Below are 27,357 nucleotides of genomic sequence, written 5' to 3' on the forward strand. Positions count from 1 at the left end.
AAGTGCATTCTACAGAGCAGGGCGAGCAGTAAGGTTATTCACAACGTGGATGTGCAGCAGGGTGTTTGATATTTAGAGATCTTCAGCAAAATTACGTTAAGAATCTCGCTGGAAAACAGCAGGATTTGTAACGGTGGGTCAGGCCTTGCCGAGCGTTTGCAGCACCGGGGCTGTTCTTCTGTATTCTTTGAATTGAAGAGTAACTGAAAAACACGGGACTTCTGAAATCAATGTATGTTTTAATGAACCGGTACGTAAGATTCATTTTTTGGTGATGTTCTAAGAGCCCTGTTTTACAAAACTAACTCAGTTTCACGTTTGTGTTTTCAGAGGAAGAAAGAAGAATGTCACAAAAACATCCGAAAGAAGCCTTTATCAGCAACTTAAATGGAACGAGTTTGCTGGAAATTTCAGTAGGCCTGTCTCTAGCTCCGCTCTGCCTGCTCTGTAGAGGACTCCTCTTGATTTTATACTACCTGCACTATGGGAAGCCTTTAAGCTCAAGGAAGTACAGCCTGCTGCTAGACTTCCTTGTGCTAGTCTCTCCTCTCCTGTTCTGCTGTACGGTCTTGTCTCCAATCATCTTCTTCATGCCAGCTATCATTGCAGCCTTCTGTGCCGGAATCTTCTATAAAATATACAGCCAAAGAAAACACGAGAGCAGAGTGCCTTTTAGGCAAATTGTAAAAGACTTCCAGGAGACGTACTTGGAGCCACAATACATTCCAGCAATAACCGTGTTCCGCGTCTATGTCAACGTGCTGACATCCATCAGCATTTTAGCAGTGGATTTCCCGCAGTACCCAAGGCGATACGCCAAAGCCGAGACCTACGGAACAGGGGTTATGGATTTCGGGGTCGGAGCTTTTATTTTTGGTAACGCTCTCGTTTGTCCTGAAGTTCGACAAAAGTCTGAGGTGACAAAACCAAGATTTTCCAATCTGGCCAGGCAGCTCTTTTCCGTTTGGCCGTTGGTTCTCCTGGGCGTTGGACGACTGCTTAGTGTTAAATCCATAGAGTATCATGAACATACTTCAGAGTACGGGGTGCACTGGAATTTTTTCTTTACCTTAGCGTTTGTGAGGCTTGCAGCATCTCTGCTTTTAGCCATATTTCCAAAAAATAAATCTTGGATTGTCGCTATAAATCTCACTGTACTCTATCAGCTTATTCTTAACGCTACGTCTCTGAAGATGTTTATCTTGCATGGGAGCGACGGCAGAGATACTCGGGCTGGCTTTCTGAACGCCAACAGGGAAGGGCTGCTCTCTCTGTTTGGCTACCTGGCCATATACCTGGCGAGCGTCCAGGTGGGACTGTGGCTGCTGAAGTGCAGAAGCTCGGTCGCAGGCTGGATCGCGGCAGCGCGGTTCTCGCTGCTGCTCGTCCTCGTGCTCTTCGTCTCCCTTCACGCGTCGCGAGCGCTGGCGGACCCCGTGTCCCGCCGGATGGCCAACCTGTCCTACTGCATCTGGGTGGTGGCTCACTGCCTGACCTTCTTCACCTGCTTTGTAGCCACAGATCTCGCCTTGGTGTTCACAAAGCTGCTCGTGAAGGGGTCCAGCGTGCCCTGTTGCTGGGACGTTGCAAAGCCCCCCGATACCAGTAAAAAGCCTGGAAGGGAGGCCGTGCCTGTGGGAAGGGAAGGCGAGCTGTCGCACGTTTGCCTGATTAGCGCCATTAATAAAAATCAATTACTGTTTTTCTTGCTAGCAAATGTTATGACTGGTATTGTGAATATCCTGATCGATACAATCCACAGTGAGACTGCACTTACATTGTGTATCCTGCACTTGTATATGTTTCTTAACTGTTTAATTATGCATATATTGCATGCCAAAAATATAGTATTAAAGTTTTGGTGATTCCAGTCTGTCTTAAGTGGACTAGTTTGGGACTTTGTTTGCTGTAGTTGAATGATGGTGTTTTAATAGGAAAAATAGTATTTTTCCTGGATGTTCTGCAATAATTTATAATTTAGTATATAGTGTTTTGGGATTTAGTGTTGATTATTTTTTGATGGTTTGTTTTACCCAATTATACAGTTGCTGTTACCTGTTGGAGCTGTTACACGTTCTCCTCAAAGCTTTGTTTTTGCTATTGTTTGCCGAATGCTCCTGCTGCTCCTATCAGCACCCCTGCAGAGGGGTAACAGTGCACATAAAGCCAGTGAGCTGTGTTCGTACCCCACTGCTGGAAGAATTCGGTAACGAGGTACAGCGTAGAAGCCAGATGAAAAGTAAGAAAATGAGTAATCCTATAGAGACTGAGCTGTGTCAAGATTTACCTAGTTAAGGCCCCTGCGTAAATATAAGAGATAAGAATAATTCTTTATATAAAATATATTGAATAAGTGGATACTTAAAAATGTTTTGGCCCCAGTCCTGCAAAGATTTATGCATGTGCTTGACTTTGATGGCAGTAATTGCCTGTGGAATGTTAATCATATGCTGAAATCTAAATTAGCCTTTAAATTAAAGCTAAATTTTCATCCTCGCTGATGAATACAAATGAAGACCCTAGATAAAGTGCGGTGCTCTGAAGGATAAAACTCAACTGCAGATGAATTCATAAAGCCGTTGTTGGAATTTGTGGGGCAGATAATAAGAGCAGCATAGCCTTTTCTAAGAAAATACAAAGATCCAAACCTAACTCGCCCCCAGCCTGCGTACCAACGTGTTGCGCCAGCTCGTCTGTAGGAACGCTGTAAAATACGGCCTTCAGCTCTGCTTTGAAAGTGCTCAGGGCCCCCCCTGCTTCTCTGTACAATTCTTTTAAACAGCAGCTCATTTAGTACCACATTGTGACAGCTGAGAGGCCTTCAGGTGGGAACTTTCCGTATGAATGTTTATTAGCAAACAGGGTGCAAAGGGAAGGAAGCGTGATGCCGCGGGTCAGGGTACCGGCAGGGCGTTGATGAGAGATGTGCTCAAGTTTCTCTGTCACAGCCTTCCTGCAGGCCCAGGGCAGAACAGCTTTTTTGTTCGCTTTCCTAACTGTGACAGCTCCTCCTGACCTCATTAAGTTGTTGAGAAGAGAAATGCATTTAAAGACTGTGAGGAATTCAGTAACGGGCGATATAAATGCTTAAGAAGTAGAAGACAAATGCTGGTTGATGATAGATGTCAGTGGAGTTACAGCAGTGCACACGGGCCATATTTCATATTTCTCCTTGTCTATCAAACGTGATGAATCATAAAACCCAGGAGATTAAGCCTCTAAATCAGATTCCTTAAGGCAGACAGGTGGTGGAATATTCTTAAATCTGCGAGGTTGTCTTAGCTGTTGGGCAATGGAAAGGTAAAGGCTGAGGATTATAGGCTGTGGCCATGCTGATTTCATGCTTGTTTACTTCCAAGTTAGAGGCACTTAGTCTTCAGAATTCAAGCAAAACAGCCTGTGTTATCCTGGGGACAAATGCAATTAACTGCCAACACTGTCTTATATAAACAGTTGTCACAGTTTCTAGCAGAGTTTTCTGGTAACTGGTGTCCGTATTTATTTTAAAACGTTTCCTAGCCTTGCCGAGGGAAGAAAGGCCGCCGTCGTGAACTGAACGGCCCTGCTCATTTATGCAAAGTTACTCATGGATATTCATTTCTGAAATATTTGAAGCACAAGACCTGCAGTGAGTTCTGCCTGTGAGCACAAGCCTATCAACGTGATTCAGAGCGAAGGCATTAATGGGGTGTGAGAAAGCGGAGCTGTGTCTGGACAAGCAGCAAGCTCTCTAGACGCCAGCTCCGTTTTGTGAAGCAGAAATTACGTGGGAGGTGTGCTGTGCCTGCGCAGAGCCCGCTTAGCTCCACGCCGGCAGCGGGCCGGCGGGTACCGACGCCAGGACCGGAGCTGCTGTTGGCCACGACCGAGCCGCCAAACCGAGGGGACGGTGGCGCACAAGTAACGAGGAGAGCGAGAACAACCCGCTCCTCTCGACGGCAGCACGCCACCGCACCATGAGGCCGTCTCCTGCTCTTAAAGCCGTATGAAGTATGTTGTTCACCGCTGAATTAATGAGAGACAATTAATTCTCATTGCTTATTGTCAGTAACAAATGCGGCAAGCTCTGCCCCGAAGCAACCAGCGTAGTTATTGATGCTGAATGTTTAGGCTATGAATAGATCCAGAGAATTAACCATGCCTCTGAAAGAACCAAGAAATGCAAGCAAGCATTCTTTGATCACAGAGCCTGTACGAGCAGGCGGCACCATAATGAGTCTGAAAAGATGTGGGAGAAGCCAACCCCACGATACTGCTGCAGACGCACCTCAATAGCTGTTCGCTCTGCGGTTGGTAGGGACAAGAACCCCGCATCTCACTTCGCTTTGGGGTGTGTTTCGACGAGTAAGCTGGTACAGATCAAGGATGTATTTTAAAAAATCAGAAACTCCAATTTAGCTGCTACATAATTAGTAAAAGTTAAAGATATTTCAACTAGTAAGACTAAAATGGTTCAAATACAGCATGCCGCCGAGTGCAGTAATAACAGTCGAGCAGAGCACCGGGAAGACATTTGCTGCCGTAATTCCACCAAATGACTTTTTTTTTGTAGGGCCGCAGGATAGAAAAACTGTGGTGGGTGAGTAGAGCTGATTACATTTATCCTTAACCTTGTTACTTGTCAAACACCAGTAGCTTCTTACAAATCTCATCATTTTTAAGAATCAACTCACTAGCATGCCTTCCTTTCCAGCCCGGTAGTGTCTCTTTTGAAGTCAAACATTAACAATAAAGATTTCAGGCAGTATCCTGTTTCAAAGCCACCATGTCCTAAAGAACAGGTATTTCTTCCAGGCGAAAGAGGGGCATGCAAATGAACGGCACGAACGGGGCCGTCTGTCTTTTCACTGTTCTGTAGATAACAAGCAAGCTGCATGTTCTAGCAGCTTAAAACCCCTTTTCTGTGGTTAAAAATGACACGGAATGGAATGGTGCTTTTCATATGTAGTTTATCAACGTGCACCCTGAGGATGCAACATTTGGGGCGTTGCTGTTTTGTCGATGTGATCCAACCGCGCTCTGGGAGCGGAGGGGCAGCAGAGACGCAGGAGCCCGCACGCTGCACGGACCCTGTGGACACGACGTATGCTCATCACAGCCCGGTGTGCTCACGATGAGGGAAACCATCCCTTGTCACAAAATGCCAGCTTTCTTTTTAGCTGAAGAAGAAACCCATGAAAATACAGCAACTGCAAACTGTGCAGCGATGTGCCTCTGCACAGGGGTTCCATTAGAGATGCTGCACGATGAGTTCAAGTCAATTAACTCCTCCGCTAAAGATGGGGTTTATGCAGAAACAAGAAAAAAAAAAAATCCTGCTCCCTAATTGCCTCCCCTGCGTTTTCTGGTGAGGACTTTAGTATCTCTATACATAAAACCCGCAAGAATGAACAGATCAGCTGTATTATTTAACAGGTCAAGAAAGGCTATGGGGGTTTTTCGGCTGCCTAAGTTAAGGAGCGGCGGGATTTCCCGCTGGTTGCACCGGGGCGCCGCAGAAGCCAACAAACAGCCTCACGTTAGAGACCCTCAGCCCAACTACAGCCTTCCCCGGCGCGTAGCCGGGGCGGCGAAACCTGAGGCCGCCCTTTGATGCTCGGGCTGCGCCTGAACCGCAGCCCCTCGGTGCGTTTTCGGCAGCTCCCCCTCACCCTCCTGCCCACCAACTCCACCTCACCGGGGGTCCGCCCGCAAACCGCTCCGGGGACACCTCCTCACAGGCCACCATGGACCCCGCACCTTTCCAGGGCGAGGGCCCGGCCGCAGCCCCCTCACGCACACCGTGTCCCGCCGGCTCCTCAGCGCCGCGGCGGGAAGGCGACGGGCAGCGGCCGCCTCACGGGATGGGAAGGCCCGAGGAACCCCCGCGCCCGTTCCCGCCACCCCCGGGGCCGCGGCGATCGCCTCCCTACCTCAGCGCTGGCCGCCATCCCCCCACTTCCCCCCCCCCCCCCCCCCCCGGGGCTCGAAGTCGAACGCAGCGCAGCTCCTCGGGGCGGCCGAGCCGGCAGGGGCGGGAAGTAACGGGCGAGCGGGCGCCTCCTGCGGCCGGGCCCGGGGCGGGGTGGGGAGCGGCGGGGCTGCGGTCTCTCGCGAGAGGAGGGCGGGACTGCCCGGGGCCGGGGCCGGGGCCACCGCCTTTAGGGAGGGCCCGGGGAGGGGGAGAGGAAGGAGGCGGCGGCTCTGTGGTGGAGCCCGGGGTGTCCGCCCGCCTGTCAGAGCGCCCGGGCCGCCGACTCGCGGAGGAGCCGGTAAAGGCCCGAGGGGGGAGAGACGGCCGTGGGCCGTAGGGCAGGGCAGCGGCGCCCCGGCGGGGCTGAGGGGAGGCGGGAGGAGAGGGAGGCTGGGTGCCGGCCCGCCCGTTGCCTCCGTTCGGGGCTGCCTCCCCGCCATCGCTGCCCCGGGCGGGGGGGCCCGCCGCGCCGCGCCAGCTGGAGGCCGGGCGAGGACAGGGAGGAAAGGGGGTGGGTCTGCCCGGGCTGCGAGCCCACCCGCCTCGCCCTCTATCCCCGGCCCGCCGGAGGGAGGTGGCGGCGGGCCCACGGGGCGCCGCCGATCCCGGGCTGGAGATGAGGAGCGGGAGGACGGCGGGCCCCTTCCCCGCGGGTTGCGGCCCGCCAGCAGGTCGCTCGGGGTGGGAGAAGGCGGCCCCGCTCCGCAGGTGGAGGCGCCCCGCCGCCGCTGCTCCTCTCCCCTCCCTCCCCAGCCGCCGCGGGGCGGGACGGGGGCGGTGGAGAGCCGCAAACCCCGCTCCGGGCTGGGCGGGTCCCCCGCCGGCCTGTCTGGGCCGGTGGCGGGCGGGGGTTGAGGGGGGGAGCAGCCCGCAGCGCCGCGGGCTCCATCCCCCGCCGGCCTCGGGCCTTCCTTCCCCCGGGCTGTACCCAGCGGAGGGCCGGGTGCGTTCCCCACCCCGCCGTCCCCTCCCTTTCTTCCATGTTATGTCGCATTTCCCAGCCTGCCCACCTCTCCCGTTCCCGGCCCGGAGGCTTTTTTTTTTTTTTTTTCTTATTTTTTGGGTTTTTTTTTTGTTTGATTTTTGTTTTGAGTCCCTTCCAAGGCTGGAGCGGCGGGTAGGCTGCGCGCCCGGGCGTGGGTTGGGGCGGCGGGGGCCCGGTGTGGTGAATCAGGCGATGGGGTAAAGCAGGCTGGTTCCCGGGGTGGTGAAAGTGTGCCGGGGAAGCGCGGCGGGTATTTACCTCCCCGGGGTTTGGCTGCTCGCAGGCTGGAGCTGGGAGGAAGCAGCAGCAGCAGCAACAGCGGCGGCAGCAGCAGCAGCAGGAGCGAGCAGAGATGGCGCGGCTGGTTGCAGTTTGCAGAGACGGGGAGGAGGAATTCCCTTTCGAGAAGAGGCAGATTCCCCTCTACATCGATGACACCCTCACGGTGAGTGCCTGCGGGCCGCCGAGCACCGTAGTGTCCCCGCACCCTCCCGCTGGCAGCGGGTGCGGGCGGTGTGTTGCAATTCCCAGGCGAGGCCTTTTCCCTGGACAGGCCTCCTCAGGCTCCTCCTTGGCTCCCGCAGCGTTGATCTTTGGGACTTTGCAACACTTCGGGTTAACAGCGCTTAATGGGGCAACTTTTTTATCTGATTCCCAGCTCTGAAAACATGCAAACCGCATAATAAGAAAGTTATTGCCGTATCGGGGCTGGCGCATAACTTGTTTTAAAGTGACAAGCGTGTCTCGGTGCCCGAGCCCAAATGTGGAGCAAAGCCATTTTTTCGGTTAAGAAGGAAGGGAGCCATATTAACGTTAAAACCCAGGTTTACAACTAGGTAATTATTATGCTCTTAAATAAGCAAGGAAAGGCTAAAGGGGTTCCTGAAAGCTTCATCTTAAAGTAGGGGTTATCGAGTCTGCAAAAACGTGCTGCTGTAGTCTCCAGTAGAAATCCAAGAGAGTTTGCATTTCAACGTGTTACTCTGAATTGAAGAACGTGGGAGTTTTGCCATTTCCAGAAAATTCAGTGGAAAAAATGAACTCCATGCAGCTTGGAGGTTCTCTAGTCTCTCTTCTCTTCCTCGTGTGTTTAGAGGAAAGCTCAGAAATTGCATCGTAGGTGAACACAGAGCAAATGGAAATAATTTTTCTAACTAGCCAGGTGTCGTTTATTTTGATTCTTAAGGTGTGAAAATGCTGGGTTGAAAATAAAATTGAACTTAGTGTAATCGGGTATTTTAATTGTTCGTATTTGACTTCTGTTGCTGTCAGTGGTGTGATAGTAACTGCTGTTACTTTAAGTGGTGTAAAACGTATCTGCTCTAAATTCCTGATCTCACGTTTTAGTATGGAAGAATGCCTGACTTGCATCAGCTGGCTTGATCAGCTTTGTAATGTAATTTCTTCCATCTTCCAGAACGCAACCGTTGAGTATCTTCAAACAGCGGTTAAGCATCTCTTAACCCTCTATCCCACTGTTAAAGATTATCTGTCTCAATCCCATCTGGTTTTGCTACGTTTGAAGAAAGGGTCTTTGCTGTACTTTAGTTTTTGTTGTTTTAAATGAGGGCATATTATTAATTTACCAAATATCATCACTGTTCTTGGGCTTTACGCAGTCTATCATCTCTGGTTAACTGTGCTTACATGTCAGGCAAAGTTTCCCCTTCAGTTGTCCAACTCTAGCTGTCTTAGAGTGGTTGATTACTTGGAAAACCCAGCGCTGTGTAGGAATAGTGTAGGTTTGAGGCTTTTTGGTCTCTTGGCCACACCTTGAAAGTTATTTTGCCCCTCCATTCCCCCATGTAGTTTTAAGAGCTTAGATTGCCTTTTTTTAAAATTTTTTCCCCACCCACCTGGGCTCCCTAGTAAAAATTACTCATTAGGTGGTGTCAAGTGGAAGACTTACTGTTGTTACCTTTGTTGTGTTTAATAGGTTGAGAAAGTGAAAATTCGGGTATGCCAGGCGTCAGGTAAATGACTTCAGCTGACCTAAAATTCCATGGGTGGATTAGTTCCAGAATTTAACACCAGGCCCAAACTTGGTGTAACTGCACTGTGTTGTCGCTGTCCCTCTGCTTTTTACACCAGGAGCAAGCTGTGCTCATGGCTGAAGAGGTTCCTGTAGCTGTAAGTCAGTTTTGTGCCCATCTGGATGAGAGGCATTTATGCAAGTGCAAGTCATCCTCATAATGAAGAAATCTTATCTTGCATCCTTTTTTTTTTCCCTATTCTGTTACTGTTGTTACAAAGTACTCGGGTTTCTGGGCGGTTTCTGGAGGCTTTTATTAAATACATCTCCAGAAGCAAGTGAAGGAACTCTTGGCTTCCTCGTCTCAGTTTTCTATAATTTATGTTTTAAAACCTTAGTGAGCTAAGGCAAGACATGCAGTTGTCTTTGAAACGTAATTTTACATCTGCAGCATTATCTTTAAAAAATAGTGCTGTTTATTAATAGTAACTGGCTTCTGCGGACCTCTTAAAACTCAGATTTTAAAAATAACGGGACTGCTTCATTTCTGTTGGTCAGCTGGACGGAAAGCAGCGTGCCTTCAGTCTAGAAATGGTGAATCAGTGATTGCAGATCAGCGAGCGAACGGCCTGTGATGCTCTTCAGCTTGTCCCATCGCAGCGCAGAAAGCCGTCTGGGTGCAGTGGGGTCCTGCTCCTCTAATGAATTGGTCGCTGTTGCACTTTTCTGTTCCTTGTGGCTCAACTAGAAATTAAAGGAAGCCTAAAGATTTAACCCTTTTCATTTCTCAAGCAGCCTTTATGGTTTCTAGAAGGCAGGCCATTTGATGTGGTACTACGGGAATTTTTTTCTTCCAGGTCAGGGTGTGATGGCGGTTGGTGTTTAACCACTTAATAAAATCTCATCAGACACAGGAATTAATTTGGTCTTAGATAATTTCACTCTGTTGTAGAGAACACCTAAGGGTGGTGTCTGATGGTGGGAGATGAAGGCGAGGGGATAAAATACACAGATTCATCTCTCCTCTCTATTATTAACAGGTAGAGCTTTTACTTTTGCATGTAGCTCATTCTCCACAGAAACATTGAATTAGCAATGTAGGAAACCTGTAATTCTGCAGCAAAAACCTGTGCTGCTGCTTAGCGTGTGTGGGTCAGGGCAAGGGAAACTGGAAAAGAAATGCATGAGAGGTCAGAATTAGCCCTGACTCTGTGGCCCTGTTCTGCACAAAGGTAAGGCAGCTGTGCTGTGTTCAAATTCTAGCACATGTGAGATCAAAATATTGCCTTGCTTTCTGGCCCTAGAGAATAGGTGTTTATTTTGGAGCGATGCTGAGTGCCTCTAAAAGTAAATGTGTGAGTCCTCTGGAGGCAGCGTCAGCAGTTACGAAGACGGCAGGGAATTCTGTCTTTGCTAGACAATTGAGGGAAGGTGGAGGGAGGAAAAAGGATGAATCGAACAATTTCACTTGGTGTTGAGTAGTATTAGAATTATTAACCAAAGTTGTTGTCTTGTCTTTCAGATTTTAAAATGAACTTTCAGTATTCACATTGATAAACTCTGTATTTCTCAGTTTGGACCAAGGTGGTCAACTGAGCCAGTCTTTACACGGTTTTCTAGTTGGTTTCGTTTTTCTTCATGATTGTGAAGTTGGATTTTTTTGACTGAAAATTACTGGTTTCTGCTCCACCCCCCACCTAAGAAATTTCCCTCTTTGTTGCCCAGCAGTTTGGAAAGAAATATTATTAATTCCTTACGAGTAATCCCATTGCTCTGGAGGCTGAACATTTTGCTTTGAGCCTCTTGAGAGTTGCAGCTGCAATCACACAAAACAAAGTATACCTTGGGGTACCTTGCTGGGTTAATATAGTCTTAAATTAACCTTTGAAGGCCTCGACTCAGACATTAAACTGTTGTGGCTGTTTCCTCAGCTTTATAAATTGAGTTAGGCTGTTGGATCTGTTTGGATCTCAGTGGGTTGGAGTACAGCTGTTTGGTTTTGTTGTTTTTTTTTTCAATTGCAGCAGGGTCAAGTGGTGTAGATAGTGTCATATAAATACTGATATGCCATTCAGCAGCTTTTTCTTTATAACAGCTATTGTTGAGTTACAGTTGCTGTTTATAAACCGCCTCTAGAGCGTTAGTGAAACATTTAGTTACTTCACTGAAACAGTCACTATCCTAAACTGTTGCTTTCCCAAGCTTCCAACGGTTGTGTGAAAAGAACAAGCATTTAACCTAATTTCTGTCTTATTTCCCCCCTAAAATGTAAAATAAACTAGTGCTTTGTGTTTGACCTTTTTTTCTGAAAGCTATTTTCCCCTTCTTTTGTGTAGATGGTGATGGAATTTCCTGATAACGTGCTAAACCTGGATGGACATCAGAATAACAGCGCACAATTAAAACAGTTCATTCAGGTAAATACATCCTTCTGGTTTTTAAGAAGGCCACGTGTCGGGTCCTGCTTTCCTTAGAGTCGTCCTTTCGCTTCTCCAGGAGGTGGTTGCTCCTGGAATGACTTAAGACCCGTCAGCACCCGTATGCAATTATATATGGTACCAGAGTGCGCTGGGTGCGTTAGTGTTCTGCGTCTCGTGGCGTTTAGGCTCTGTCCTGTCAGGAGGCAATTGCTGCAGATCTAGTTAGAATTGAAGACCTGTAAACACAATGCGTCTCCTGGTTGCTGCCAGTTTATACCTAGGGGAAACTGCAGTTTCTAAATACAGTTTGATTTTTTTTTTTTTCTTAATATTTTTGAATTGCTTTTGCAAGTGGCAGTGTGCATTGCTTGAGATGGAGTTCTGGTGATTAGTACCAAGCTAGAATCGATGTGCCAGTTCATAGATTATATATAGTTGACTAGTGAGAGATGGTTTTGTGGTACCCTATTATTAAGCTTTAATAATGGAACTTACCTGCTAACACTCTGGCAGACAACGGTAGCGCTGTAGCACCTGTAGCCACTAACAGATTGTGCCGCTTGATGTCCAGAGGAACAGGCCGGTTTGCTGATGGGCAGCTTGCCCTCCTTCCCCTGTGGTTTGACAGCAGCAGTTCAGACATGTGCTGCATGTAAAGCGTAGCTGTGTTGTGAAAATAGCTCGTTCCTGCTGTTGCTGTGACTCGTTCTATTAATTACAGGAAAGAGGATTATTGCAGAGTGATATCGCTTGTCAGATTATTTAATGTGCCTGCCTTTAAGAGCACAAACCTTAAGTGTTGTCTGATAATAGCTTTACTTTTCATAACATGTGTTGCACAAAATGAGCTGAAAATATTTTCTCAATTGATGTATCTCCACGTGCCATGGGATGGGTTAGTTTTGCCATGTTGTGTGGTCTTTTCTCTCTTTCCCCAGAAGCCGTGACAAGGCATTTCCACACTAGGAGTGTTTTAAGTGGAGCGATATGACAATAACACAGAAAATACTATCGTGGCAAAACATTCCCTGTATAGATACGACTAAGCTTACAAAGCTGTGCTTGGTGTAACCAGGGAAAAATGACGCTCACGGTTAATACACTGACAGGACTCTGCTTCTGCAGCTGGTGTTGGAAAGTGCCAGTAGTGCTGATACTCTGAGTGTACGTGTGTTGGTTGGTGTGTGAGGAAGGGACTCTGACTCCTGCATAGTTGTGCCAGTGGCAGTTCAGTGTTGATGAAGTCCAAACCAGTAATGAGTTGGAAGAAGAAAGAGAAGAGTATGTGCTTTTTGTGGGTATGTGTGCCTGGATGTGTTTGACAGAGGAACCAGGAGAAGCTCCTAAACTCGTTTATTGACGTAAGAAATACTAGAAGGTGTTCTCTTTAATGTGCTATTATTAGCACACGTTGGATGTTCGCTACTGAAGTAAAATGCTTCACCCTGAGCAGTGATGTGTGCTTTGTTTAATTTCAGGTATTAGAATTGTAATGGGGAATGGCATTTAGCCTTCCAGGAAAAATATTGCTAAAGTGTCTTGGGCTGAACAGAACAAGTTTGTCGTAGAGGAGATTTCCATATATGCCAGTGAGCATCCAGGAAATTCCTTTCTATGTGCCAAAGATGAAAGGAGCGTGAGTAGAAGATGAAAAAGAAGAGTTGTACGTGAGACCCTTTACTAAAACATCTGTGCTGAGGTGGAGGGAAAAAAAAAGGGCTTCCTGATAAGGACAGGGAGGCGTGCCATTTGTTTGGGAACATTTGCTGATTTGAGAGGGAGGAGGAGGGAGCAAGAGGAGAAAAACACCGTCTTCCTTCCAGAGGGTGGAGGGTAAGACTTGAAGCAGAATTGCTGCTATGGTATCGGCAAGTGTGGTTCTGTTCACACGGCGAGTGTTTGAAGGGAGCTGCGGCGAGAGCGACCTGGAGCTCCGAGCGCTGCCTGCGCTTCCCGCAAGTGTGTTTTGAGAAGGAAACGCTGTTGAAGGCGAAGAAACCGGAACAGTTTCACTTACTTGTTTTTTAATTATTTCACTCCTTGTTCTTTAGAGACACAGCATGCTTAAACAGCAGGATCTGAATATCGCCATGATGGTGACATCGCGTGAAGTCTTGAGCGCCCTCTCGCAGCTGGTCCCCTGTGTTGGCTGTCGTCGTAGTGTGGAACGTCTGTTTTCTCAGCTTGTTGAGTCTGGAAATCCAGCACTTGAGCCCCTAACAGTAGGTCCAAAGGGGGTTCTTTCTGTAACTCGGAGCTGTATGACTGATGCAAAGAAGCTTTATACACTGTTTTATGTGCATGGGTAAGTGTCTTAGAACTGCTCAGATTATTCTTATCTGGGGAAAAGGCAAGCTACCTGCTGTGCATTTGACTTTGCAGCTTTTTTGGTGAGACTAAGTTGTCGCAAGTTTGACTTTTGTAGTAGATACTTGTCTCTTACAGCCCTGTTAAACTAATTATTGCCTAAACTGGAGAGAAAAGAAACCCAAAGGACCTAATCTTTGATGTAATCAGTTGTAATTCCATGATTGGAGTTGAAAGATACCAATACTAAAATGTTTCGTTGTGAATCTGAAATAGGCACTGTGGGGTTTTCGTATCTCTGGAAGAAGAGTGTTTCTTTGCCCTGCTACTTAGCCTATAAAAGAATAAAATAATAAAAAAAATTAACATTCACCCCCAACTTGCTACTCTTGGGTGTACGGGTGACGCTGAGGAAGTGAACCCTTCTGGTTTGGCTAGCAGTCTCCGTGCCGTTTGTTTCTCAGCTGTCAGTGGGCCGCACAGTGACTGCTCGCCACAGCGTGCCTTTGCCTGCCAGTTGGCTTCAGCTCGTTCCGCTTCGTGCTCCAGTGAGAGCAGGAAAAGCTAGTGCAGGGCTGGGGACGTTGGGATTTGGAGGGTGAGGGAGTGTGACTTGGTAAAGTGGTTGTAGTGGTTCCCTGCACTTTTGAAATAGGTGTCGTTGGTCGAGGTCTGTTACTTACAAAGTTAGGCAGTAGCTTTTTAGAGGTGGGTTATCTTTATCTTTCTTTCTAGGGTTTCTCTGGGAAAATCTATGCTGTATTTTCCTTGTGTACTGCAGGATTGTAGGCCATAAGAAGTAAAAATGGGGGGCAGGAAGGAAGTTTGAGATTTAAATGTTCATTAGCATACTCGTTTCTGATACATGAGCTGAATAAATTCCTTGAAAATTTCTCTGGATAACCCCATTTTCAGAATACTAAGTTAGGTTTTTTTTTTTTTCCATAGGTCCAAACTGAATGACATGATTGATGCAATTCCCAAAAGCAAGAAGAACAAGAGATGTCAGTTACACTCCCTGGACACACACAAACCAAAACCTTTGGGGTAAGTTTGTGTTGAACATGCACAATTCAATCTCAAGTATTTTTAAGGAGCCAAACTGTTACCTGTTTGCCAGAGTAGCAATCTCCAAGCTATTTGGGTTATAGTAGACCGAAATAGTTGTGGAGGAGAGGAACAGAGGCACCCAGGAATTCTGGACATCACCTGTTGTAGGGTGTGAGCCTGTCTCCATAGGTTTTCACAAGAAGGGAGTTAGCCCTTTTTCGTGCCCCAAGAGTGATGGTCGTATCAGTGGGATGTTTAATACTTTCCCCACTGCCCTTGCTCACTCTTTGACTGGACAAAACTGGTGCTACGAGGCCTCCTGCCCTCCCAGTGAAAGCTCCGTGCTCCTCAGTGTGGAGAGTTGTCCCTCTGCCCTTTGTCGGAGCTCCCCAAGGCAACGGGGGATGCTTTCTGGTAAAGCTTAAGGCTGTACGAAACCAGCTGTTTCCCAGGGCTTGCTGGCTAAGTTCTAGCTGTCCCACGTTTGCCTCTTGGCTTTTGGGGTCTTTTATGTGGTGGTGGGGGGGTGGTTTGTTTGGGGTTTTTTCTTGCTTTTTTTTATATATATATAAAAAAAATCCATGTTTAATTTCAGAGCCAGTTGCCAAAGCTCAACTTGGCATTCCAAACCAGTGCTGTCTGATGTGCTTTTCATACCGTGGCTGACATAACTTAGGATATAGTCTGCTCAGGGCATGGATGGCTTCTGCACTGTGGTGTAAACAGTGCTCTAGAAAGACAAACTGGTTTTCGTGCTCTACCCCGAGATGACTGATCAGCAGTTTTTCCTCACATTGAGGTGAAAGGGTAATGTGCTAAAGAAATATACCTCCTTTTGCTTGGGATTATTAAAAATGCCTTGTACAACTGTTAATAAAGGGCTTGATGGTGGCTGGGCTGCGAGGCTAAAAACCAAAACTCTGTGAAATGCGTTGTCTCAAAACGTGACGGCGTGGTTTGAATGCAGCGGTGGAAAAAGATGCGTAGATGCCTCTGTGTCTTGAAGCTGAAATGGCTTATTCCAGCTGGTTAACCCGGAAAACACTCCCTGTGAATCTGTTGTGGATTTTGGGGGATGATCTTGTTTGGGGAGTGTTTATTTTTTTTTATATGATGACCGATAAATTAGGCAACTCTGCTTAGTTGGAGAGTCCAGGACGTTGTTTTAGTCAGCTGTGTCCTGCTTCCCGTTAAGCATACAACCTGTGAAGGCTTGATCCTGGCTTCCACTTACAGGATGTGTACTTTTCTTGGCAGACTTGAGTCTTTTTGGGTTTAGGTAAATCCCCTGAGATGCCAGGCATGTGGAATGTGACACCTGATTTTTACTTGTGCTGCTTGAGGGTAGTGGTAGCTAATCATTATCTCCTATCATACTTTGGTTACGGGCCTTTCTTATAATTAGTTTAAAGCTTACGTTAGGCAAGCAAAAGATCGTAGGGGTGTACTTTTTTAACATAAAGCAGCTTCAAAGCATTATGAAAGTGTTAATTTTTTTTTTGCTTTGTTTTTAGTAAGATTAATCTCTTCTGTCTAAGCGTATATCACAGAACCTGCACTTCCCATTTTGGCCAGGCAGAACAATTCTGAAGTTGAATGAATAGAGAGGAAAATGCTGCCTTTATTTCCTCAGTTCATGCCTGAATAAATCCCTTTAGTATTTTGAATGCTGGCAGGTTAACAGGGGATATGTGGAGGAGCAATATTTTCATGTACTGCAAGTCAAGCTTCCAGCTTTATCGGGTAACACGGTTTGTGGGCCATCGGTGTAGCTTGCTCAAGAAACACGGCTTGCCCTCTGCTTGCTCAGCTGATGCCCGTTTGTAGTGCTGCAGAAGTGATCAGGGTGTATCAGTGCTGATATTTCTGCAAATAAATTTGCTGCCTTGAGTGGAAGCAGATACGCCAACAGCCTGACACAGAGGCCTCGCATGGAATTGTCCTACAGAACGACTTTTATTTATCAACTCAGAGTGTCTGTGTTACTTCATTACAAGAAACTTCTTCAGATGAGTTGCATCTGTTAGAGATTTTATAGACACGAAAAAGGCTTTGAATTGTAATTGTGAGTTTAATTGATACCACTTGTGAGTGACTCGGTGTCCTCGGTTTCAGTGTGCCTGGTTTGTGGCTACTGGGTTTCATTCTGGGCTAAGGAGCATTTTAACCTCTCACAAATGCAAGCCATATGAGCTGGCAAACTAGATAATAGCCCACAAATACTCTTGAGGAGCCAATTATTAAATAGAAGTGCTCCTTTCCCTGTTTCCTGCCCTGGTGTATCCATACATGAGCTTAAACAGAAATGACCGTTCTGATAAAATGTCAAGTGTAGACAAGCCTGGTTTTGCTATTGAAAGTTTGTTCTTTGCTCTGTAAGGGTACTTTCAGCTTATCCATATGTGTTGTAAAGTGTTTGGGGTGTTTCACTTGGGTTTTTTTAACAGATTTTGGAAATGCAATGTAAGGTGTCTTATCATTTCTTTTGGTGGTAGATGTGTGGAAGTTTGGGGTTTTGTTTTGCTTTTTTCTTTGGGGTTTTGTTTTGGTTTTTTTAGTGAGTTGTCATATGAAACTTTAATCTGCCAGAAGTATTAAAACTTGTATGTGTTTATACTTAAGGTAATATTCTGAAAAATTACTCCTGGCTTTCAGCTGAAACTTTAAAAACTCATTATGAATCTGGGTTTATAAACACGGACGGCAAAATTTGTATCTCGCGTCTGGCCCTAACTTTACTGGAAGCTCAGGCTTGGCCTATGCAGGATTCAAGGTAAATTGAGGAAAACGGTAGCGTTTTCATGGTATTCATTTAAGAAAAATACCTAATTCATAATATGTATGGTATAGGCTTACAAAAATGTTTTTTAATACCATGTGACAGTGAAGGGAGCAGTAGAACACTCAGTACAGAGAAATTAAGCGCAGATAAGAAAAATAGTGGAGACAGCGGGAAGGAGGAGAGCAAGGTAGCATCACTTTCCGCTCTGGACCTTTCCAGGGAGCAGTCAGGTAAACTGCCGATGCTTTGGGTTGCTGCTTTTCTCAACCCCTGACGGGACAACGTACGGCCTTTTGCTTCTTATGATTATTTTTCTTTTGCAGGGGTTGTTGGATGGATGTGTGGGAGCTCATGTCCCAGGAATGCAGGGATGAAGTAGTTTTAATCGACTCTAGTTGTCTTTTAGAAACATTAGAAACCTATCTACGGAAACACAGGTATGTTAAAAGAATAGAGACACCTTCCTTTTGAGGAAGACGTGCTGCATGTTTTCGTGAATCAAAATGCTGGTAGAGTTCACGCAGCGTTCAAAAGCCTAGAGGACTCTGCTGACACCCTTCCGAAACTCAAGACCTAAGCTTCGTGGTGGTGGAGAGCCCCGCCAGCTTGCCTTGTAGCAGCTGAGACGGTGAGGTGCCCTCTGGGTTTCCCCCGTTGCTCTGGGTTAGAGCAGGGGAAATGTGGAGACCCCGGGTGAAGCCACAGCTACTTGTTGTAACTTCTTTGGTCAGGGTGAACTGGTGACTCACAACTTGACGTGTTGCTGTGTGCGCTCTTTCACGTGGAGCCCGCTCTGTTTGGGACTGTGCCGCCTCCGAGGCTTTCGGGGAGCCTGTGCGGTTTCAGGAGGATGTGAACCAAACGAATAGCAGCAGGTTTTTAGGCTTGGTCTTGCTTGTAAACCACGGGTTTAAAACGGCTGTTTCGGAGTTGGTGGTGCTTGTGCTACTGGGTCTCTCTTGCAGTGGCAAAAACAGGCCAGTAAATTATCGTTGTGTGTGTAGGGTAGCTACCATGCCGATTAAAAAGCTTTAATTTCCAGTAGTCTCAAGGTTCTGATTTAAACTATGGGGGCACAGATGGGTGCGGGGGTGGGGGTGGTGTGGAAATAACACTTGGGAAACAAAATAACTTTAATCTCCTGTGACATTAAGTGGCGTTGGCAGCGTTCCTGGTGCTAACCTGCAATAATATTGCTGTTTTCTTTCACCACAGAAACTAGCCAGTTATCGTAGTTGTGTCAAACATCAAAATATGTTTGTCTTAGTGTTGTCAAGTGGCTGGACAAGCTAGGAAAGGGGAAAAACACCATCCAGAGATGGCGGGGAGAGCCAGCTCTTCAAGCTGAAATGTGAGCAGCTTGTCTGACTTGCATTTTAAGAATAATACAGCAAGAGGTTTTGTAGCTTCTCGGAAAAGTACTTCCTCTTAGAAAATAGACTGAGCTTAATTTGGTTGTATCTTAATTATAACAGACTTCATAGCTGTACTCTTCTCGGTAGTTATCCGAGCTATCACATCTTTAAATCAAATATGTTATGTTATAAAGAAACTGGTTTGGCTGTCTGTGCAGTAGTTAATAATTTGAAATACGTTTAAAGGTGCCTGTAGTGGAAACGTTGCTCGCAGGCAGCAGAGGAAACTTCTTTTTTGTTACTGTTTATCACTCGCTTGAGTATACTTTAAATAATCGCCATAAAGCAGTGTGGAGTGTGTTACTGGAGAGCAATTTTGTCCTGGCTTGTACTAATGATTCGGTTTGCTCACCGTTAGATTTCTGATCTTTGGGATTGCATAATCCCTATGGGAATCTCTCCATGTTAACCCTCAGCCTGACTTGTGCCTTGGCGCGGGGAAGTTGACACCAAGGCTTGTAATATACGATAGGTGGGATAGCGCGCGTGGTAAACGGACGTGGCTTACAGCCAAAGCCTTGCTGTTTTACCTTTTGAAGTAACATAAACCTCCTGTGACCTCCCTTAAATATAGCATGCACGATTAAATAGCTCAGTATTTTATAACTTAAGCCTAAGCGGGTCTAAATTTCTGCTTGAATAAGGGTTCAGGCCTGTTACGTTCTGTTTGAGCGCAGGTTTTGCACCGACTGCAAGAACAAAGTCCTGCGGGCGTACAACATCCTGATCGGCGAGCTCGACTGCAGCAAGGAGAAGGGCTACTGCGCGGCGCTGTACGAGGGGCTGCGCTGCTGCCCCCACGAGCGCCACATCCACGTGTGCTGCGAGACAGATTTCATCGCCCACCTGCTGGGCCGGGCCGAGCCAGAGTTCGCAGGAGGGTATGAGTATGTAATTTGCTAGAGTGGGCTATCTAGCGCTTTGCTTCTTTATTTTTATTACTGAATGTATTTTGCCAAAGTGATTTTTTTTTTTTTGCCTCCTTGCTGCGTAATAAGCTGCTGAATGTAAATATTCCTCTTGAAGGAGCCTTTCAAGACGGCGCTTCAAAGTAGCGAAGGTTCTATGTGCGCTTTTGACTTTCAAGTGCCTTTAACTCTGAAGGCAAGACCGAAAGGAACTGCCAAACGTCTTCTGGTTCATTTGTTCACTCACTAGGGCTGCCTGCTTTTCCACTGAGGGGTTCAAAATATGCGAAATAGAAAGAGAACCTTGGTTGACAGTTTTTCCTGAGGGTTCCGTTTCGTTTTGTTGCCGTTGTGACTTCTGAACCTGTTTTAGCGTCTCAATCTTCCAAGGAAAAACGCAGTTCTGAGCCCAATACCTGTAGAACTCGGTCATAACTGTTGGATTAGGAGCGTGAATCCTTTTGTAATGTCTTTTCCTTAATAGGTGATAGGTTCAGATTAATACTGAAGTGGTTTTGCTTTGCACAGTAAGTGAAGTGTAAACGTCAGCGTGTGCCTATTCAGCTTCAGTTAACGGGCGCATAAATATTTCAGCTTCCTAGACGCTTGCTATATAAACTAAATGGGAATTCCAGGAAGCAAAAGAATGGCTGCATCTCTCGGGCATGAAAACCGCTGACCCCTCCTGTTAGGAGCCAGCAGAGACCGAAGGGGCGACACCTCCGCGGTCGCAGGGGGGGGAAGGCAGAGCGCAGCTTCCCGCTGACGTGGCGGGAGCGCAGCGGCGGCTTTGACCCGGTCCTTTCTATTTTGCATCCGCATGCGGCGCAGCAGAACTCCGGTTTAAAAAGCTGTTCGTGCAAATGTATCTGCCGTTGTACAGAAAGAAAATACGTCACTGAACTGCTTTGATCTCTTGGTGGACTTCCAGCTGCTTTAACAATACCCTGCTTTGGTTCAACTCTTCCTTTAGACGAAGAGAAAGGCATGCTAAGACAATAGACATAGCCCAAGAAGAAGTTCTGACCTGCCTGGGTATTCATCTTTATGAGAGATTACACCGAATCTGGCAAAAGCTGCGGGCTGAGGAGCAAACGTGGCAGATGCTTTTCTACCTAGGGGTCGATGCTTTACGCAAAAGCTTTGAGGTAAAAATCAAGTTTTACCTAACTGGTATTTGACTGGTTTTAGTGACTGTGTGCATTTTCACTAAAATTATTGTTCTGCTTTCTGCTCACCTTGGGCTGGGAGGAGCTTCGAGGGTGGGGCGCCCAGTCCCTTGCTCACTGCAGGCCACGGTTGCGTCGTGTCATGCAGCAGAGTCGCATCCCGAGGTGAAGTCTGCTGGCACAGAGAGGGTTGAGCCCTGCTTTTACTGTAACTACACGTTACAGCACCCTGGATCTTCTGCGTGTTTAACTCGCAGGGAAGGTGTCTCTACCTGATGGTATTTAAAGTAGCTCTGGCTGCAGCAGGTTTTATTGGGCTGTTTTAGTAAAAACGGAGGATGTGCTTTTGAATTACAAGCACGACTGCAAACTCTTGCATTCGGGGTGTTCCAAGCGCACGCTAATCCTGCGGGATCTCGAACGTCAGGCAGAGCGCTCTACCTCCTTTAGCGTGTGCCAGGGGTCTGCTGCCCCTTGGGCATGGCGTACAGCTCCTTGGTTACGTTTCTCTTCCATCCATAATGTAAAAACTTCTGAAACAGAGGAGGAACAAAATGGGTTGGGGAAGGATCATAGTGGAACCCACATCTAGTTAGTTCTTGGAGGTTTATTGCAAATAATTTTCTTGAAGACGTACCGTGCTGTGGCAGTGGCGTTGCACTGAGTAGACTGTGGCGTTTTTGTCAGGTTTTGTGTCTGTGGTTTTTTTTCAGTTTAGTAAAGCATGGTGTGGAAAACTCACTGACATTGTAAAACTCGGGTAATTATACTGGTGTGCACGGCTGGCTATGAATTTGAAATACAGAACTGTTACATGGGGGTCTCCTCTAAAGAGAGAGGGAACGGTGGTGTCTCATTTTGGCTTAAGGGTTTCCCAGAGTGATCTAGAAGAAAAACCCCAAACCCGTGAATCTATTTTTGCTGCTGTAGGAGCATTGATCCAGACCAGCTTACTGGTTTCACTGCGTTCCTGACACTTCGTATGTAGATGTGCCACTATGATATTTGTTCCAGCTTTCGTATTAAGGAACATATTTAGATCCTCGCTGTGTTTTGGGATACATCTACGCTTCAAGCTTGGATGGCCTAGAAAGAAAATCAGTTAAATTTTCACTGCTTACCCTAGAGCGAGCCGCAGGAGCTCTGTAGCAGTAGTTCTGACGTGGGGTTTTTGTGCTGCTGTGTTAAATAAAGTATCTACCTTGTACACAGATCCAAAAATCTGTTCAAGTCCCCGACTTTTCACTGAAAATCGCGGCTCTGGCACATAAGTTAAACGCAGTGCTCCTCCCCATAGGTATATCTCCTCCAGCAATCTAAACTTAGTGACCAACTCTGGACAGGCATTTTCTTTCTACAGTCAGTAGTTGTGCTGCTGTGGCTTTGTTACAAAAAGTACTTACCAGCTATTTTCCTTCTCCTTTCTTATAAATGTAAAAGTTTGAATTGTGGAAACATCTATAAATAGATCTAACCTCTTATAACTAGATGGCTGTGGAAAAAGTGCAGGGTATTAGTCGATTGGAACAGCTCTGCGAAGAGTTTTCGGAAGAAGAAAGAGTGCGAGAGCTTAAACAGGAGAAGAAGCGCCAAAAACGAAAGAACAGGCGGAAAAACAAGTGCGTGTGTGAGATCCCTGCTCCTCTGCAGGCAACAGAAGAGAAGGAAATCAGTCCAGCCAAGGTAAGCGCTGATAGCTGTGGCTGCTTAAATAACTGGATTCCCAGCTCCGTGGTTGGTTCATCACCTCGCCGTTCCATCTTAGAGTTCCTGAGAGGTTTTTACTGAATTTCAGTTTAAGGAACGAGGTTCTCATCACTAGTGGAATTTAATTCTTTTTCAGATTAGTACAGCCTTTGTAAAGGCGTTGCCTGGAACTCGTTAGCTTTTGGGGGTTGGGGTTTGGTGGGGTTTATTTCCAAAAAACCCCACTAATCCTAAGTGGGGGGGGTGAGGTTATGCTGGAATATTTTTTTCAATGTCCTCTCTTCAAGATCACGTAGAAGATGGGCATTCAAATGCTGGTTGCAGACAGTGACCATTGAATTTTTGGGGAGGGGGAAGCTTTAATTGCCCGAGCGCAGTTACACTCTGGATCTCCCGACTGCGCCGAAGGGGCCGACTGTAGGTCACGGTGTTAGGAAAGGAGTTGGGGCGGCTGCTTAATTGTCAGGCGCTCCTGACGAGCTGTGAGCAATGCTGTGGCTGTTACCAGTCAGCATCAGCTGGGTGGGTGGTTTTTTTCCTGTGGAAGGAGTATCCTTCATAAAGACGCTGGCTGAGCTACTTTCAGTACTTGCAAGTATTTTTTCTTGTTCTCATTTTAAGGAAAACTCGAGCTTCACGGAAAGTAGTTGCAAAGCCTGCGGTAGCACCGAAGATGCGAACAATTGTGTAGAAGTAATTGTTACTAACGAAAGCACTTCTTGTACCTGTCCTAGCAGTGGTACTCTATTAGGTTCACCTAAAATCAAGAAAGGTACGTTGCATGTTGTTATTTTTCACCTCTAAAAACACTTAAAATTTATGGGATAAACAGCGCTCGGCTACTTTTAAAAATAACTTTTTCTTTTTTAAGAATTCTTTCTCGTTAGAGGCATAACTACAGAATGTGCAACAGCTACTCTAGATTACGGTAACTCTTCCCTTCATCCCAGGGTTATCTCCACACTGTAACGGTAGCGACTGCGGCTACTCGTCCAGCATGGAGGGGAGCGAAACAGGATCTCGAGAGGGGTCGGACGTGGCCTGCACCGAGGGCATTTGCAACCACGACGAAAACGGTTGGTTGGGTGAGGACGGAACGCGGGTGTCGTGCCCACAAAACGTGAGCGTCTGAGAAGGAAGTTCCCTCTTTTGCAGGAGACGATTCGTGCGTCCACCGCTGCGACGACAAAGAGGAGGACGGAGATAGCTGCGTGGAATGTTGGGCGAATTCGGAAGAGAGTAACACAAAAGGCAAAAACAAAAAGAAGAAAAAGAAAAGCAAGACTTTGAAGTGTGAGAACGAACATGTAAGGAGCGTGGCTGTTCCAGCACGCTGGTTGAAACGTGCGCGTTTTGAAGTCGCTCCAAAAGTATTTCGGGTGTCAGTTGCTGGGAGTGGGGTGACGAGGAGCTCTGCTCTCTCCATCCGAGTTGTGAAGTCGAGGCCCTTCCTAGGTCAGGTGGTGGCGGGAGGAGTCTCTCCTCTCCCGTGTGCCGAAGCTCTTGTGCGCTCTCGGTGAAGGACGTGCCGTTCCCCCTCCTCCCCAGGCACGCTCGTTTGAACGACAGACATCCTTGCTCTCTTCTTGAACTTCCTCCTTTCCTCTTCCCTTCCCGCTTCCATCCGAAACGGGAACACCTCGGGTTTAACGCTGCTGGTAGCTCATTACGGGCTGTTTTCAATTTTAGATCCAGAAACTTGGAAGCTGTATGGCAGATCCAGGGAGCAGAGAGACCTCAGGAAATATCATGCACACAGAGTTTCATCGCGACAAGACCAAAGACACACACGCTGAAAGCTGCTGTAGCTCAGAAAAAAGCGGGCAGCAGTTGCCTTGGTTTGAGCATATGAAAAAGGTGTCACAGTTTGCAGAACCTACGGAAATGTCACTTGTTCCTGATACTGGAAAAGGTGCCAAGAGCTTAGTGGAACTCCTCGTAAGTAACCACTTACTTTGACTTGGAGGTTGTAGCGTGCGGCTTCAAACCCTCGGGGGCTGAGGATGGGCTTTAGAGCTCAAATCCCCCCAAAGGACTCTTACAGGAGAGACCTTAACTGACCCAAGATTCACAGCTCGCTCTTCCAGCGCGCAGTTTGGTGGCTTTTGCGTGTGCTCTGTCACGTGTACAATTCGGGCGCTTCGCAGAGAAGTTGCCTGTCACTGGAGCGCGAGTGACAGCACTTGAACGTGTTCGTTAGCAGGGGCTGCGTTATTCCATGAAACGAAGCGTGCGTTATTGCTGCCTTCGTGCCTCCAGTATTACTTCCTACTCCAGTATTACTTCCTACTCCAGTATTACTTCCTACTCCAGTATTACTTCCTACTCCAGTATTACTTCCTACTCCAGTATTACTTCCTACTCCAGTATTACTTCCTACTCCAGTATTACTTCCTACTCCAGTATTACTTCCTACTCCAGTATTACTTCCTACTCCAGTATTACTTCCTACTCCAGTATTACTTCCTACTCCAGTATTACTTCCTACTCCAGTATTACTTCCTACTCCAGTATTACTTCCTACTCCAGTATTACTTCCTACTCCAGTATTACTTCCTACTCCAGTATTACTTCCTACTCCAGTATTACTTCCTACTCCAGTATTCTCAATTTTCTCCTCTCTCCCATTCCTTCCCTTCTCCTTCCCCTTGCTTTACACCTTATTTTCCTTCTCTTTTTGTTTTAAACTCTAATAAAAGCCATCCTTTTCCGCTGGAAAGGTGCTGAGGCCCTGGAGTTTATTCTGGCAGGTTTCGTGACTGCACAGGCTGCCTTTTCCCCGGAAAAGAGCAGAGCGTGGCGTGTGAGTCAGGTGGCGGGATGAGCCGGCGCAGCCCTGCCGTGTCGTGACGTGTGAGGGCTGCCTCTTCCTTCAGAGCGACCCTGGGCAGCGTGGGCGGTGGCGGGAGAGGGGTGCTCGGGTTCTCAACTGCCTGTTTTCGTTTGTAGGATGAGTCTGAATGCACTTCTGATGAGGAAATCTTTATCTCCCAGGATGAAATACAGTCCTTTATGGCAAACAACAAGTCTTTTTACAGCAATAGAGAACAATACCGACAGCATCTGAAGGAGAAATTTAATAAATACTGCCGCTTAAACGATCACAAGGGCCCCATTTGTAGTGGTTGGTTGACGACGGCTGGAGCGAACTAAATACAACAAAATAGCTCTGTCTTTCACTGAAATTCTCAAGATGACTACTGCGCCTTCTCTTTCGAAAACTTAATTTAGTGACTTATGGCAAAATTTTATCTTAAATTAATGTGATTCTTTTTTTTTTTCTTGTTTTTTTGGGGAGGCTGGTGGAGGTGATTTCATTAATTTTGTTCTTTCTTCAGGCTTGTATCTTTAGTTGAGTAGCTGTGCAAGCCTCTCTTATAATTTAAGCCATCTCTTTTCATTAAATGTTTCTCTTACTGTGAGACTTACAAAAAAGCAAACTAGTGGCAAAGTAATGTTGTACCTATAATTCTGTACAGAATGACAATGAGCTGAATATAAGATTTTACAAAGTAGACATCCATTTGCAAAATGTTTTGGATGTAATATGTTAAAAGCGCAATGTGCAAAATTTAAATAAAGAATATTTATTAATATGCATAGTAGAAGTCGGTCTACCTGGTTTTGCTTTAAATGCTTCTTCCCAGCAGTCCCAGTTCTTCGGCTGGTGGGGAACACTTAAACAGTGAAGGGAAACCTCCCCAGGGGAAGGCTTACCCTGCCTGGGCTAGGGGTGAGGTGAGTATAAACTTCCCTGGGAGAGGTACAGACCCTCCAGCCGCGCTCAGGGAGACCTGTGTGAGCCCCCACTGACCCCGGGGGGGTCGATCTCCCGCTTCTTGCCGAACCGGGGCTCCGTGCTACCCTCGGTGGGGGGGTACGGCGCTGCCCGGCGTCGTGGGGCTGCTCTGCTGGCGGCCCCTCGGGTAAGGCAGGGGCGTGGGGCTGGGCGCGGGGTCCCCGGGCAGCGCGGGGGGTGCGCTGTGAATCCTGGCGCTGCTGCTCTGCCCCGGGTCGGTGTGTTCAGGTTGGCGATGGCTTCGGATTTGTCCCCTTTTGGGGGCTTCATTTTAGTTTTTCCCCTCCAGACAATTACTGATACCAGGGGGTTCGTGCTGTGCTCCTTCTCCTCTGCCCCGGCGCCTCGGCCGAGAGCCCCCGGCGCCTCGGCCGAGAGCCCCCGGCGCCTCGGCCGAGAGCCCCCGGCGCCTCGGCCGAGAGCCCCCGGCGCCTCGGCCGAGAGCCCCCGCACGAGCCCAGCCGAAGGCAGTCAAACAAAAAGCAAGTTTTTCAACACCTTAGTTTTGACATTTCCTTAACGGTGCAGTGAGCTCTGCTCTGAGGGCAGAACAGGAGTATTTTTGTATGAACACCCTTTCAAACATACCTTGTTCTCACAAATATGGCATCTAACAGCGTGGCTTGGGTGTGAGAGGGTGACCCGGCGAGCGGGGATAGGGGAGATGACGAAAAAAGCAGTTCAAAAGCTGGTACCGAATCGACGAGGCGGTGGTTGGGTTGTGCCCGGTGCGCATCCGCGTTCAGCCGCCGGGAGCTGGCTTCTGCTGCGCGCTTACGCCGGGAGGCGGTTATTTATCGGGGTGCGACTGGAGGTGGAGGCTGGTCCTTGTACAAGTGCAACTCAAAACCTGTAGGAATTAAAACCGATGTATGCAAATTGAAATCAGG

At 47.3% G+C, this 27,357-nt stretch overlaps 2 protein-coding genes across 5 annotated transcripts; both read left to right on the forward strand.

Annotated features, from left to right (window-relative positions):
* Positions 1–23: 23 nt before the first annotated feature.
* On the forward strand, positions 24–1,870 carry PIGW (phosphatidylinositol glycan anchor biosynthesis class W). 2 transcript variants are annotated; one of them, XM_009949760.2, is made up of 2 exons: positions 24–250; positions 331–1,870. In XM_009949760.2, exon 2 carries the CDS (start codon positions 345–347, stop codon positions 1,863–1,865), a length of 1,521 nt encoding a protein of 506 aa, XP_009948062.2. In that variant the 5' UTR covers positions 24–250; positions 331–344; the 3' UTR covers positions 1,866–1,870. The 2 variants fall into 2 exon arrangements, with proteins under 2 accessions (XP_009948062.2, XP_086331396.1); XM_086475270.1 differs by having other exon boundaries at positions 24–232.
* A 4,356-nt stretch (positions 1,871–6,226) lies between these two features.
* Positions 6,227–26,276, forward strand: GGNBP2 (gametogenetin binding protein 2). Of its 3 annotated transcripts, XM_086475077.1 has the most exons (14): positions 6,227–6,251; positions 7,222–7,383; positions 11,247–11,327; positions 13,382–13,635; positions 14,586–14,684; positions 17,793–17,906; positions 19,562–19,771; positions 20,766–20,940; positions 22,450–22,644; positions 23,290–23,440; positions 23,619–23,744; positions 23,824–24,038; positions 24,358–24,606; positions 25,618–26,276. In XM_086475077.1, exons 2-14 carry the CDS (start codon positions 7,291–7,293, stop codon positions 25,819–25,821), a joined length of 2,166 nt encoding a protein of 721 aa, XP_086331203.1. In that variant the 5' UTR covers positions 6,227–6,251; positions 7,222–7,290; the 3' UTR covers positions 25,822–26,276. The 3 variants fall into 3 exon arrangements, with proteins under 3 accessions (XP_086331203.1, XP_086331202.1, XP_009945186.2); XM_086475076.1 differs by lacking the exon at positions 6,227–6,251 and having other exon boundaries at positions 7,266–7,383; positions 23,824–23,975; XM_009946884.2 differs by lacking the exon at positions 6,227–6,251 and having other exon boundaries at positions 7,266–7,383; positions 19,562–19,765; positions 23,824–23,975.
* Positions 26,277–27,357: the final 1,081 nt, after the last annotated feature.

This window comes from Leptosomus discolor, chromosome 18, assembly GCF_034619465.1.
Source record: "Leptosomus discolor isolate bLepDis1 chromosome 18, bLepDis1.hap2, whole genome shotgun sequence".
Classification (NCBI taxonomy): Eukaryota; Metazoa; Chordata; class Aves; order Leptosomiformes; family Leptosomidae; genus Leptosomus; species Leptosomus discolor.